At 39.8% G+C, this 15,490-nt stretch overlaps 2 protein-coding genes across 2 annotated transcripts; one reads left to right on the plus strand and one right to left on the minus strand.

The window, feature by feature from the left end:
- Nucleotides 1-51: 51 nt before the first annotated feature.
- On the plus strand, nucleotides 52-6,839 carry uchl5 (ubiquitin carboxyl-terminal hydrolase L5). The gene is made up of 11 exons (XM_056379328.1): nucleotides 52-253; nucleotides 718-781; nucleotides 861-966; nucleotides 1,718-1,843; nucleotides 2,562-2,623; nucleotides 2,985-3,115; nucleotides 3,387-3,450; nucleotides 3,793-3,895; nucleotides 5,441-5,554; nucleotides 5,825-5,923; nucleotides 6,440-6,839. Exons 1-11 carry the CDS (start codon nucleotides 178-180, stop codon nucleotides 6,482-6,484), a joined length of 990 nt encoding a protein of 329 aa, XP_056235303.1. The 5' UTR covers nucleotides 52-177; the 3' UTR covers nucleotides 6,485-6,839.
- Nucleotides 6,840-11,121: 4,282 nt separating this feature from the next.
- rgs2 (regulator of G protein signaling 2) lies at nucleotides 11,122-13,549 on the minus strand. Its single transcript, XM_056377664.1, has 5 exons — nucleotides 13,418-13,549; nucleotides 13,210-13,299; nucleotides 12,657-12,718; nucleotides 12,235-12,401; nucleotides 11,122-12,030 (listed from the first exon to the last, which is right to left on the minus strand). The coding sequence occupies exons 1-5, from the start codon at nucleotides 13,510-13,512 to the stop codon at nucleotides 11,836-11,838; spliced, it is 609 nt and encodes a 202-aa protein (XP_056233639.1). The 5' UTR covers nucleotides 13,513-13,549; the 3' UTR covers nucleotides 11,122-11,835.
- Nucleotides 13,550-15,490: the final 1,941 nt, after the last annotated feature.

Below are 15,490 nucleotides of genomic sequence, written 5' to 3' on the forward strand. Positions count from 1 at the left end.
ACAGTGTACGCTGTAAAATAAAACGTATGCATCCAGATTACCCACATTGCACCGCATCTCGGTCACGTCACTTCAGTGCTTCAGTGAAATTAGCTTTTCTCACGGGTGTACTGCTAAGCTAGGACATTAGCACCTTGTTTATGTGCACAGTAGGTTGAATAAACAACATTGTAAAGAATGGCTGGAAGCGCGGGAGAGTGGTGTCTGATGGAGAGTGACCCCGGGGTGTTTACAGAGCTGATAAAAGGTTTTGGTAAGAGACCCGTAGCTCAATGCTAGCTGCTCATTCAATGTAACGTGGCTATGCGACAGTGCTAGTTAGCTTGATGCTCTACAGCTAACGGTAACTTCTAAATTAGCTACCGTTGGCTACCAATGATTTCCCATGCAACGAGAAAGATGGAACTAAGACAGTTTAGATGCTGTGCATTTTCAACAGCCAACCAAACGCTGCATTCTCCATAAAGTTGCATGTACTGATTGGGCAGTCTTTGCTAACTTAATTGGGCAAGCTAACTGGCTAGCATTACTCAGCGTTCAAAACAACGGCGCGTGAAAACAAATCGTCGCTCATGAATGATGACATTTGTTGTGCCGTAAAACCGACACTGAGAGAAGCTGCTCACTAACTTTTGTTATTGGACAGGTGTTTTCTTTTTACTGTAACAGTTATTCCAAGTGTGAATGAGTGTTTGATGCTTCACTTGTCATTGTCAGGCTGCAAAGGAGCCCAGGTTGAGGAGATATGGAGTATGGAGCCAGAGAACTTTGACAACCTGAAGTATGTTAATAGTGCAGCCTCATTATCTTAGCATGCTCCCTCTAAAGACTGGCGTTTTAATTTATCTGTTCTGTTCCAGACCAGTTCACGGCTTGATTTTCCTGTTCAAGTGGCAGCCAGGTGAAGAGCCAGCAGGATCAATTGTCCAGGATTCAAGACTTGACCACATCTTCTTTGCAAAACAGGCATGTTCTGCATTGTTATTTCAGAAAACATACACATTGAACTATTTACATAATAGCAACATATCGTTATTTTGTAACTGTAGTATAAGTAACTCTAAACAAGTTCATCACTAAGTAGCAGCCTCTATCTGCTTCTGTACGTATTATTTTATACCTGGCTGGTTCTAAGTTTATGCAAAAGTGTGTCATTCCTGATCCATTTGACTCAGCATCTTACAGCTGAAATACAGTTCCAAAATTAAGTAAAAAAGTGTTTTCTTGATTAACAGCTTGGTGTAAAACCTTTTTAGGAAGTGCCCATTACAACTTCTTAAACGATAAATCAATTAGAAAAATATGGGGTGCATCAGATGGTAACACACTGGCCAGAACAAAAGAGAACTCTTAAGTGCAATTGCAAGACATTATCTTTAATGCTGAGTTGTTCAGCCAAATTGAATAATGAATTAGATAATGAATTGACTGGCCTATGACATTAAGGGCACACCCCATAACAAAATGTGAGGAGTCACACAAAGTGGGAGGAAGATCTTGCTCTTTATGGACAAGAGCATTAACATACCTTTGTCAGATTTTAAGCTCTGTTTGTTACAGATTTGCAGCAAATCATAAATTGTAATCTGTTGCCTCAAAATCTGATAATTCAATTTATGATACATGTTGTGTGCCCTCTTTCTAAAGTCATCTTAAGCATAAATAAGGATTTTCCTTTGTCTGTCCAAGTAATTATTGTGTACTTGTCTATTTACAGGTCATTAACAACGCCTGCGCCACCCAGGCTATTGTCAGCGTTCTGCTCAACTGTTCCCATTCCGACATGTTGCTTGGAGACACACTGACAGAGTTCAGAGAGTTTTCACAGAGCTTTGACGCCGCTGTACGTAACCGTGGATTTTGTTTTCTGTGTGATTTAGTTCACGACTATGCAGCCTTTTTTATTAGGCTGTTGGTTTATTTGTTGCATGTTAACGTGTATAAACCTTTCCATTTAAGTTCAGCATCACCAACATTAGGCTAAAAATCTAACAGTAAGTGATTCATTATATGCACCTCACTTTCTAAAAATAACATTTGTACTGCTTTCCCTTTTGAGCAGTAACTCACACACAGCTCACTGTAGTAATTTCCCCTTCTGTCTGTAACACTGACAGTTTTATCCTCTTACCTCTTAAAACCTTAGATGACTTAGTTGTCTGTCCCACAGATATTCAGGAGAAGCAAGCTGTACTGATTTATGATGCTCGACTTCCTTGGTTTGGAGAATCTCAAATTTGCCAGTCATTGCTGCTTTGTGTTATTTTAGACATGGCAGCAATTGGGGAGGGGGGGGGGGGGGGGGGGGGGCAAACCAGGCTGGGATTGTTGCATATTATAATCTGTATGTTTATTGGCTTGTTATAGAAACAACAAATAAGTCATTTATTTTAATAAGTAACTGTAATGTTTCTGAAATTGAAATACTGATTGGATGCTAAACTTTCTCGGAAGACAAATGTATAATTTGTTCCATGCAGTGCTTCATTGCAACACCAGCATCTTTTAATGTAGGGGTTATACCGTCAGCATTATAATAATATATCTCCCACTCTCCTCAGATGAAGGGTTTGGCTCTTAGCAACTCTGAAGTGATCCGACAAGTTCACAACGGCTTTGCCAGGTAAGCTCCTGCTCATATCATATCCAGCTGGAGAGAGATTGGCTTCATGTTATTTTTAGCTTCTCATTCTAACTTGAAGGAAAGCGACTGGCCCATTTATCGCTAATGCACCAGTCTACCTTTGTGAAACATGCACATATGAGGCTGGTTCATTTATTGGTCACTTGCAAAAGTTATTTGCCGTTGAGTAAATGGCAAATTAAAACATGTTTTCGTCATGTAAAGCACTTCAACAAACTTTCCAAGTAACGAATTTAATTGAGGATAATAAATATTTAACATTCAATACATCACATGATATTCTTGGAGCAGAAATCATTTCCATTTCACCTCTTGTTCATTTGTTTTATTTATTTTGTAGACAGCAAATGTTTGAATTTGATGCAAAGTCCTCAGCAAAGGACGAGGACGCCTTTCACTTTGTGAGCTACGTTCCTGTAAACGGCAGACTATACGAGCTGGATGGACTTCGAGAGGGACCAATTGACCTGGGTAAGCAGAAAAATGTAATTTGTTGTTTTTCTCTTATGGCTTTAAGGTTTCAGCAGCAAAAAACTGGCAGTTTAATGTGTGAAGTCCCTCTGTGTGAGGCCCTGCTGTGCAAAGCTGAAATTTTGTCTTGCTGGCCATGGACCATTTCCCGTAAAACTGTCTGTTTTTTATGATGATGTACAGTGTGTGCTTGCAGTCACTGTATCCGCAGACACCTGCAGTGTTATTTATTCCCGTCTGTTTTTTTTTTTGTTTTTTTTTTCTTCGCCAGGTGCATGCAACCAGGATGACTGGATCAGCGCTGTTCGCCCAGTGATTGAGAAAAGAATACAGAAGTGAATATCTTACATTTATTATAGATTTTATTTTATTGAACCGATGATTAAAGTGGAATTTTAATGCTGTAATTTTATCTTTTACTTTTAAAACACTGAGCCGTGATGATTTTCTGTATGTTCAGGTTGGATTTAGACACTAGAAATGATTTAAAGTTAAGTAGTGGGCATTTCTCATCCATTTCTTATGGTTTATTGGCATATAGATTCAGATCGTATCATGCACAGATGACACTCTGTCCGTAAAATATTGACTTGTTTTTCTGCCAGCTAAATACTGCCTTGATTTCCTTACAGGGTATCACTCTGTTCTCACTGAACTTCTACTGTTTTCCTCCTCAGGTACAGTGAAGGCGAGATCCGATTCAACCTAATGGCCATCGTGTCTGACAGAAAGATGATATATGAGAGGAAAATCGCGGAGCTCCAGACTCAGCTTACTGAGGTGAGTGGCAGTGAAAGAGCTGGATTCAGCGCAGACATGAGAAAGAATCATTTATTATTTTGCTTTCTGCCTGGGAGGCCACATGTGAAATTCATCAGTTGTCAGTCTTTCAAAAAGTTCCAGATCATAGCTGTGGTGTACTTTACGGGCTTCCCATGGGTCCTTTATATCCTTGAAAGTTTGTAAATTTGAGGGGGGACAAAATCAAAGCCTTGAAAGATTTTTGTAAATACTCATCAATAAATCTGGTCATTGAAAGTGCTTGAATTTATATATTTTCTCTTCAGATTGTAAGTCTCTGTCTTTCAATTTACACAATGTATTGTTTTGCTGCGTTACAGAAGGCAACAACACAGCTGAGAAGCGTTCAAAACTCTCTCTTTTTAATTGTTGTTTGTGAGCTTCTTTAAAGCTGCCAGTTCTCGGTATGAAAATTCTTTGTGTTGTAAAAGTAATTAACTTTGATCCATGTCTCAAACTTTGCTGTGTTGGGTCCTTGAACTTGAGTTAACTGGGCCTTGAAAGTCCTTGACTTAGATGTTTAGGAAGGTGTGGGAACCCTGGCTTAAGCGCTGTGTTTTGTTTTCATCCACTCATCTGTTAGTCTTGTTCGTCAACTCATATTTGTTCAACACACATACAGTTACTCTGGTTTTTATAAAGCCCGCTGTAATGAGGCAATCATGTCCTGAGTTGCAACATTTAGAAAAAGACGTAGATTGTTCCCGATGGAAGGAGCGGTGACTGACTGAAAATGCCATCCATCCATCCATCCTCAGCCTTTTACCCGGTGTCGGATGGCGGTGGCAGCAGTCTAACAAAGCTAGTTCCAGCTCCTCCTGGGGGCTTCTGAGGTGTTTTCAGGCCAGAAGAACAGAACAGGGAAAAGGCAGGGATTTTGAAAACCAGTGATGTATGTATGTTCAGGACAAAAGAGTTGGGGAGTTGGGAGATGGGATTTCTAATAACACAAGGAATATAATGTATTTCACACATTTTCAGGGTCATATGAAAATGTACATCTTTTAGACGTGTTGTACAGAGTAATAGTTTTCCACCCATCCGTAGTGGCCATCATTTGAAAGGTGTGGTCTGCATTGGGTGACACACCTGCATCATTATTGGGTGTTGTCAGAAATGCGCTCTGCTGCAAGTGTAGCCAACCACACCCTACAGTCCATATGTACTGATCACACCCTGAGCACACACCTGCATTACTGCTGCAAAGTTAAACCTTCAACCACTGGAGGCCAGCAAAAACAAGGTTTTTCAAATGGTATGTCAGATGTGATTAACTAAAGTGTGGAACTTTATTTCTTGATACCACTTCTTAATATACATTGGAAGTCCTAATTTGACAAAGCCAAGCAATTTAATTAATATTGGGATTACTCGAGTGGCTTGAGTTTAATCAACATAAGCATCACCAAATGTTCCCTCACCAGAGTGCTGAAGTTTTTATTTTTCTATCCTAACTTCTGTTCCAACTAGTCAGGATGCATCGTGGATATATAGAAACCTTTTTTTCCCCCCTTCTCTTCCCAGGACGAGCCAATGGATACAGACCAGAGCAGCACGTTTCTTAGCTCCATCCAGTCAGAAATTGCCAAGTACCAGCTCCTTATTGAAGAGGAAAATCAGAAACTTAAAAGATATAAGGTGGGTTTCTCCTCAACATTACATTCCCTACTATTACAGGCTGCATTTCATGCCACATTCTTTGTGGTAGAAGTACAGGGAAATAGCTCAAAATGCTACAGTACAATTTTAGTCTCTGCATTATTATAAATGTAGAGACTGTGTTTACTGCAATGTTTTCTGCCACCTCTGAATGTACTTTAGCCACAGAGGTTTTGTACATTTCCTCCCTTCCACCAAATTAGTCTCACCCAGTTTTTCCAATTGGATTTATGTATTATGTTCTTACAGATTGAAAATATTCGACGAAAGCACAACTACCTTCCTTTCATCATGGAGCTACTGAAGACGCTGGCAGAGTATCAGCAGTTAATACCTTTGGTGGAGAAGGTAATTTTTCTTTTTTTTCTTTTTTTCTATTTTATTACTTCCACAGCCCTATTTGCTTTCAGAGCACGAGTGTCAGGGAAGACCTTTACATTTTGAAACATGGTTGGATATTTCTCTTTATTAAAACATGCACATTATTTTTAATGATCTTGGCTCATTTAGATCGCCGATAAATTTTTTTTAGGGACATTGAAGGACAAATAATGAAAGACTGGTCAATGTCAACGGTTATAGGGAGGAAAAGGGATTTAAAAACATAATGAAATTAATCCCCAAAAAACCCAGCATTTCCATGTTTGTTCCATCCACTAGATGGCAGACGTAATGTCCCACAAGCATAGCATGCTGTGCCTAGTCCACGAATGTGACGTGGAAGTTGTTTTTGTTTTTACACAGCAGTTACAATTAAATATCTGATATGTGTGTCCATGTTTGGTGATTAGATTTTGTATTCTTTGCTGATTTCTGTGTACATGAGGGATACTAATGAAGATTTCTCTGGGCTTGTCTCACCAGGCAAAGGAGAAACAGAGCGCAAAAAAAGCCCAGGAGGCCAAGTGAACAACAACAACAACAACAACACCACCACCACCACCACACTTCCAACAGAGAAGCCTCCAATTACACACACGGACACATTGAAAACCCCACAGTCACTCTTTCATCAGTGAGCCACATACAGATACTGTACATCATTTGTCATATTCATATTAATGACCATGGATGGTCCACAGCACTTCCTCACTGTGGCATCCCGTGAACCATCCAGACATTATGAACTGCACTGCAGGTGTAGCAGAGAGACTGTCGGCAAAACACTGTCTTCATGTGTGTCCATCAGCTCTATTGCATGATTGAAGGAAATATGTGCTCAAATTATGTCTGTCTTATTTTCATAATAAAATGTTTAGATGTTTGTGAATTGTTTGATTCTACGGACAGACTTTGAAAACAATTGTTTTCTTTTGGACAGATTCAATTTATAGATTTGTCTCCAGATATTTTTTTTTTTCTAATAAAAGCTGTTCACTGCAGTTCACAGACTTAGTGGTAGATCTTTGCCACCACCTACTGGTGCAGCAGAGGAATGAGAATTGTTTATGGTACACTACAAAAAGTCATCTGATAAACTTTCTTCGAGCATCGAGATTTAACTAGTGAAGCTACAGAATCTATTCGGTGAGATAAATACCAAATCCTTTAAAAACCTATTCCAACAATCTAACATTGAGATGTGTTTATTAGACCATCTGACCCGAAGAGAGCACAGTAACAAGCTGCCAAGTCCTTATAAGTGCATCATTAAGAAAGGGCTGGTACAAATTTAGTGACTCGTGTGTTTTTTGGATGGCTTCCCGTAGCAGTATGTTGAGTTTTTGAACATGGCAGTCTGAAGTGGCCTCTGTCATTTGTCCTGTAAGTCAACTTTTGGCTTGTACTATACAAAGACGGCATACTTTGCTGACTTGCGGGTCACACTTGTACACAGTGTGTGTGTCTAAAGGCCTGTATAGTCTGACGTATCTGCAGTCTCCCAACCAAAGTAGAACGTGGCCCCTTTCTATTTCTGGCTTTCGTGTTTACATACACACCTTAAGTACTCCTTGGATCTGATCCCAGTCATCTGTTGCCAAGATCCTTCATGGCAACAAATGAAAACCCACAGGTTTTACTACCAGCTCATAGAGACAGGACAGTCTGTCTGTTGTATTATCCTATCTGATGGCAGCCCACATGGATGAGCAAACAAAAAGTATTCACGGCAGCTGTGCCAGTTCTTCAGGTACTACCTCACCATACAGGCTTTATCACTGAACGTAACACATCTTGTCTTTCAATCGACATTGTATCCTTGTTGTTTGGCTTAGGTCACATGACATATAAATGTATGCCGTGGTAGGCGGATGCTGGTGCAGATGCTACAAAAAAAATTAAGGCTTAAAAATAGCCAAAGACTGCTGCGTAATGGAATGTGTGCTGCGTAGGCCTACTTTGAAGGTCAAGGAAAGTTTATTTGTACAGCTTATTATCACATCCAGTGTCTCAAAGGGCTTTGGAGGCCCATAAAAGCAGTGGTTCCAAACCCAGACAACGAACAGTCCTTAAAAAATAACATTAGCATTAGAGCTGCAACTAATAATTTTTTTTGCTGTTGATTTTTTAAATCGTTTACTCTACCCAAGATGGGCTTAAATTGCTTGTTTTTTTCTTTGAACCGCAGTCCAAAACCCAAAGGCGTTTAATTTTGCTACTGTTATTTTTGATATCATTTTAAAGTCAAGAAGCTGGAGCCAGCGAATGTTTGGCATTTTATGCTGATAAGGAGGATTAATAGGTTTTTATAATTAGCATTTACAGAAAAAATAAATAAATGGAAGAAACCTTGGGAGAGGCAATTCAAAGACAAATCCCCTCTCCTTCAACTATCAACTATGCAGTAGGTGTTGAAAAGACAAACAGAAATGAAAATGAAGTGAAAACAAGTTCATATAAAATGCCCATGAAGTGTTTATAATCCAAATAAAACCAAGAGTATAGAGTCACGCTAGTAGCTCTCGGAGCTTGTACTTAGGTACAGCAGTATTTTGAGCTAAGTGCTAACATCAGCATGCTGATATACAAACTGAAATTTATAAGATATAATAATTACCACGGAAGCTATCTTAGCTTAGCTCATTTGCATGCAAATATATGCCAATAGTCTTTAAGCATCAATCTGATGCGAGCTACGGCTGGCTGACGGGAGTGTCATTAGTTCTGCAGGTATTTGGTAACAAACCAAAGTATTGGACGTTTTGACATGATAATGGCACTATGATAAGATAAGGGTTCACCAAAGTTCATCGTGAGGGGGAACATGAGTGTCTGTAGCAAATTTCAAAGCAGTCCACCAAGTAGCTGCCAAAACATTTCACTTAACACACAAACGTCAACCTTGTGGAAGTGCTAGAAGAACATCAGGAGTCAGGAGATCACCACTGACCGTGGTGATCTCCTGACTCCTGACCTAAATCTCCTGATTTCATGCCAATTCATCCAATAGTTATTTCACTGTGGAGCCAACGAGATGGACAAACCAGCTGACCATTGCCATCTCTAGGGCCTTTCTCCTAGCGTGGCTTATAATAAATCCAGCACTAAAGTAAATAACTCTTTATTAGTACAGTTACATGCTTTTCCAGCCAGTGTGGGTTTCAAAACCGTTCATGTTCAGATCACACAAATCTACGTGCTCCTGTAACCTGTAAGCCAGCCAGCAGTGCATACAGTTCTGGAGAGCTGCTGGTGTAAAAGATGATCTCATTACACCACGACAGCAGGCCACAGGTCTGAGGAGGGAGCGGGAGCTGTCAGCTTTGTCAGGAGCAATGTCCGGGTGTCTGGCCACTGTCAGGCTCCGCTATGAGTTCACGGCTGGAAACAGCCCCGGTATCAGAGAGCAGATGCACAGCAAGCAGAGGAGGACTCACTGCTGTCAGTCAAGGTGTTCTCTCTTCTTCTGTACAGGGGCCAGTGTTACAGTATTACAACGCAGCTGTGATAACGTGACCCCTACTGGCTGCACAAAGAGGAATACAATGTTCTAATACGATGAGGAATTTTGTATTTGTTTGTGCAGTGTAACATCCAGCACATTGTCTCTGGGAATATGTCAGTGTACAGTATGTAGATGTGTCTGACCTTTTTGTTTAGCCAAAGACCCGAAGTGCACGGCATTTCTCTGAAACTATTTCCAGTTTGGACATTGTAGACAAACAATAATTATCTGTCAGAAAATACATATTGTTCTCTCTCTCTAGAAAATATATTTCAAAACACTGTGCTTCAGTAATAGATTTTAGGACTGTCTGAAGCACAAAGTAGCCTGTGTTGGCACTGTCTACAACAAGGAATTAACATTGGATATGTGAAAGTGTGTCAAAGTGACATGCTCACAATTAATTACCACCCAGCTCAGGTGTTCTTCTTTGCTCTACTAAGCGTTTTAGCATCTTTCAGCCCATTGCTTTGCTTTTATGGCCCACAGCTTAACTGTTTCAATTTACTCTCACCACTCTCAGAATTTTTTCAGCAAAAAAAAATTCCTGTACATCACCAACCAACACACAGATAAGCTTAGCTTAGCTTAGCTAAACCTCCAAGTCTGTAAAGTGAAGCACAGTGCCACATACTGCAGTTCCTCGAATGAACATTTGAACCTGGCTCCAAAAGTGATTCAATCCCCATATACTGTCATGTTAAAATGTCCAACTTTTCAGCAGAAATAAACATGGTTACAGCCTTGTACAAAAAACAATTTTGGTCTTAATAGCCAATTTCCCTCTCCATGACAACTGTACAAGGCGTGAGTTCTTGTATAAGTCACTGAAAGCTATGTATAATTGAGGGCGTGGCCACTGTGAATGACAGGAAGGTGCCATCACAGTTGCTAGATGTCTAGCCATTAGCTTCCTGCTCAGCATCGCCTCAGCATTTTGGAGGATTTTCCATGCAAACATCAGACAGAAATTCTAGTAGTATTACTAATTAGCAGGTATTGGTGTCTGTGCTCACCATACCTAAGCTTGTTTGCTTAGCCCGTTAACTAATTAGCCAGTAAAATTAGTTAGCCTTGGGTTAGGCTTCAAGCACGACGCCGATACTCAGCTCTGCTAACGCCGCTAACAGAAGCGTATGCACTGAAGTGCTCCACACATACCCCACCTCATGCCCATTTTTGGATTACATTTGAGTTAGGTGGACCCATGCACTGCCAAGATGCGGGAGGCGGAGCAGCCCACTCTGAGCTCCAAAACCGCTCTTCAGAAACCTATCGGTGACATCACAGAGTCTATGTGCATTTTTATAGTCTAATTTAATTTCTAACACACATTTAACTACTGAAGATAGTGAAGATTTTAGCATCCAAAGAAACAGATATTTCCTGGAGAAGAAAAAAACAGTTAAAAGGATCAGTTAGATGTGTAGATGTGTTTGCTAGCATGCTAACCATATCAACTTCAAAGGTGATAATATGTACATTTTCAGTTGATGCAAGTTCAAGTTAATTAAGTGTTAAATATTCACTTTAGCAGTAATAGATATTTGGAGATTCATATGTAGCTTTGACAAAATCTCTGTGAGATGTGGTTGAACGTTTCCAAAGATCACCAGGGAACTTTCATGCCCAAAAAAGTATTTTTCTTTGAATTTTGAAATAAATGCATCAGAGATATTTTAGTGCTGAAGAATACAATTTATTTCTTAGGCAGTCCAGCTGCCCCAAACTTAAAATTCACATTCAACATGTCATGCAGCATCACAATATTTACAATAAATAACATTGTCACAGTCATTTCAGGCCAAGAACAGTCTAAAGTGGAAATTTTATATAAATTAAAATTGCACTTTTTGTGTAAACTCATGCAAAACCAGCAGAATATTATGGCAAGTAAAACCAGGTTCACATGGGAGGTCCTGTGTATATCTGTGACTTCGTACAGCATAAAATACATTCTAACAGCATTGTCGGAAATAGATACAGAGCTAAATGTAAAGGCTTCTTCTCATTCTTTGAACGCTGTTCCTCAAAATACTGCAATCTAATAGCATAGTAAAGACAGTGCAGGTAATGGCGCAGTGAAGAAAACGTAGCCTTAATCCCATCTGGTTGAAACGCTGTGTGCTGCCTACAGCAGCAAAAAGCATCCAGCACAATCGTCCCAACTTCATTCATTGTTGAAAGCTGTCAGCAGGACGGACTGAAAATGGCTTCAGTTTTGCATTTTCCGCACTTGCTGTTAATGTTTATGCTCAGGATTTGCGTTCAGGTCTATTATCCCGAGGCAGTGCCTGGACTGAACATCATCAGTGGTCTATTCACACAGTCACGCCGGTAAACAAATGACTTCAGGAGTGGGTGTCTAGTTTGACTAGGACTTAATGTGCTTGCCCTCTCCCCTGGCAGCTACACACAGTTCTTTGTAGAGGTCGGAGTGGATAAACCTGGGGTAGGAGTTGTTCTCCATCAGACTGTAGACTTTTCTCTGAGCTGCCAGGAAGCTAGTCGTGGTGGGCTCGTGGAGGCTCTGGACGATAGCATTTCTGGTGTGGAAATCCAGGTTTATCTGAACAAAGAGAAATATCCAGAATGAGTCTTTGACATCCATTTTAACTACACAATATCATGTGTACTTGATAAAACTTGAAGGTACATAAATTCTGATTAAAATTAGTCTGAAGAAACTAATCAGAGAACACATTTATTTGGATTTACCGGCGATACATTTATAGTGTTTATACATATTTCAAAGGCATCTGTTAGCTGTTACCTCCTTGGGAGCTTCACTTTTAATGAACTCCTCATAAATGCTGTTGGCCTTGGACGCCATCTCTGTGTGTGTTGTGAGTGTGCTGAAGTCCTCACATGCTGTCCAAAACTCAATGTTCTCTTCGCAGAACTCTGACTTCAAGAAGATACAAAAGGCAGCTTTCCCATCTGCAGGGGGTGGGGTAGAGAGAAAGGAGAGAGAGGGGGAGAAGTATTAAAGACAAGGCCACTAAAATAAGCCGTGTGACACACCCACTTGCTGTTTGCCCATTAATGAAAGGTATGGTAAGCACAGAGACATTACAGCCTTTGTTTTATTGACGCCAATAAACCACTTCCATTCACAGCACACAGCTGACCGTGTGACCTTTCGAGACAATTTTTATGTAATCATGTAGCAATAGTGCAGTGAATGATACTTACATTTATGGCTGAGTAGTTTCTCAAGTGACTGCGCCCATTGGTTCACGTCATCAGCAGATGGCCTGACGGAAGAGAGCAGTGATTGTATAAGAGATAATTATAGTAGGAGCAACTACTTCCTTCACAAACTTGTAGTCGGGTATTGCTAAAAAGAAATACCATATTGCAATACAGTATTTTGCTATACAGTAAGACAATTTGAATCCTGTTATTTATTTCATAAAATCATAAAATTTGATTTGGTAATAACACATTATACACATAGCATACATACAGAAATAGACAATATAAAAGAGTGTGGATTACGGCTACGTAAAGATAAAAAATGAAATTGAATCATTAGATATAAAACTTGAGACTAGGCTATCTAACTTTAAACTATAAAAATGAATTGATTTACATAAAATGAAATGCATTTCAGTTGAACTAAATTGACTATGACCAGCAGGAAGCACAAACTACATGTTATATGTATGCACACAAAGTGGGATCTTATGCATAATCATGAGCTTTTCATCCTCAAATACAAAAAAAAAAAAAGGCAGTGCTCTACCTGTAGGATCTGTTTTTCATCAGACGTAATACTGACTTGGAAGAGTTTGTCTTCAGGAGAAATCTTATTCTGTTTCTCCAGTTTTTCCTCCTGTAAAAAAAGACAGACTTCACTTGTCAGTGCTCTGTGGCAGTGCAAATTCTCAGTAATGTATTTTACAAGGCCATCACAACCAGGAACATCCCTCTCAAACACCATGTATACTTACTTCATCCCCTTCTTCTCTGCGAGCAGGTCAGTGGGTGTCAAACAGTCTGGGAACGCCATGCTTTGGGATAAAACAGCAGTAAGGTTCTCTCTCATGGTTCAGTCACCTCTCCTGCTCCCTCTTGATTTGTCAGGCAACTTTATAGTTTCTCTCCAGCCGTGGTCCGGAGTGTGACAGGCTGGAGGCGGGCCTGGAATGACAGGTCTTTAAAGTGATTGGCTCTTGCTGTGTAAACAGTGACTTACCCTGGTATGACTCTCTGGACCTGAGGCAATGATAGGCTGTTGCTGCATAAACATTCCTTCCTCGTGTATTCTGTTGGCTTTCCACTTTTAAACGTAAGGTCAAGATGTGACGTTCAAGGCAGACTCGATGCCCTTATTCCTAAAATACAGTTCTGTTGAGGAGTTATGGAACTTTTCTCCACTTTCTTGTGTGTTTTTTTGAAATCATGAAAGCATTTTACAAACAGCAGCTGCACAAAAACATTCACAGAGCATTTACTTTACACCTATTTTACCTATTTGAAAACCACACAGCACCCACCACGTACAGCACGTTTAGCCATAAAACTGCCTGCTAGCCCTAACATGTGACAATTTCCGATGCACAATTGATTCACTGTGACTTTGCAACACTACCTGCAATGATCCTGTTCATTGGATTACTCACCCAGGGTGTGGATTTGTGAAGCATTGTGTCACAATGGCAGGTCAAGGTATTACAGTGGTTCAAAGATGATGATGGTGCAATATCCTGTTACTTCTATAGGTCATTTAAAAAAAAAAGAATGTGGGAACTGCTGAACCTGATTCCTATCACATTAACTTCACTTTATAAAAACAACTTGTAGTTACGTCCAACCGTGTTTTGTTTGTCAAAAGATTTCCATTCATCCAGGTGAAAACTTTTAGAAGCATTTAAAATGCATTCAAAGACCATATTTCATTTCAAATAACAGTGAGGACCTGCCTCTCAAATGTGGTTCAGTCAGTCAGAGACTGACCATTTATAGCAAAGGTTTATACAGTTAAATTTAGAAGATAAGGCTCTTTTTTTTTTTTTTTTGTTGTTTTTCTTTTTTTTTTTTTGAGCGAGCTCTTGAAGAATCAGCAATGAGGTGCTGCTAGGAGAACTGATCCCTCAAACACGTGCACGGACATAAGATCTTATTAAAGTCAACAATACCAAAAGGCTTTTCAGGAGGAGGCTGGAGGAAAAGCTTTTCTAGTTTTCATCTATCAAGTCCGCCTTGCACACCTGAATGCATGTCACCTGTCTCTTGGCTGTATAGTTTAAGCAGCATTGATGTTTTTGCCCACTGGATGCCTAAAGAACTTCAAAACAAACTGAGAAACATCACCAACGCTCTTTTAGCTGACGAAGGCACTGTGCAACATTAGCATTTTTAGCATTGAGATGAATGTTAGCCCGATATCCACTTGCTTTTTAGCTCTGTTCTTGGTCTCTACCAACTCCTGCGAAAATTATACGACTTTTTAGATGACTGTTGTCAGCAGTTTTGTGCTGGACAGGTAGCAATCGTTTGTTTCATCAAACATTTTTTTTTTTTTTTTTTCTAAAAATAGCCACCCGCTACTGGAGATGGTTTCGATAAGAGCACAATTTGTGGACCAGAATAGCAAACAATGCGTCAGAAGCTTATCACTACACGTGACATCTCCCACTTGACCATTGATCGATTTGTAATGTACAAATTCTGATTAATCAACCGAAATCTATGTAATAATGTAGTTTCATCGTGTGGATTTAGCATTGCTTTAATCTGTATAATGCAAAGTGTTGGGTTATTAGGACGTGGTCTTTTGCTGCAAATGTTTGCTACCTCACCCTGTCCCTGAATGTCAGCTGTCTAAGATCTACTCTTTAATACATTATAGGCGACTTCACACTGATTAAAGCTCCACAGGAACGTGCCAGATCTCATGCACCTAGCTGATTATCCTTGTTATGTGCAATACACTCTGTTGCTTTCCATTCCTTCTTTCTTTCTTTTTTTTTTTTGCAAATGTAGCAGGGTGTCAAATGAATGAAATGCGTAATCTTTGGGCT

This window comes from Seriola aureovittata, chromosome 6, assembly GCF_021018895.1.
Source record: "Seriola aureovittata isolate HTS-2021-v1 ecotype China chromosome 6, ASM2101889v1, whole genome shotgun sequence".
NCBI lineage: Eukaryota > Metazoa > Chordata > Actinopteri > Carangiformes > Carangidae > Seriola > Seriola aureovittata.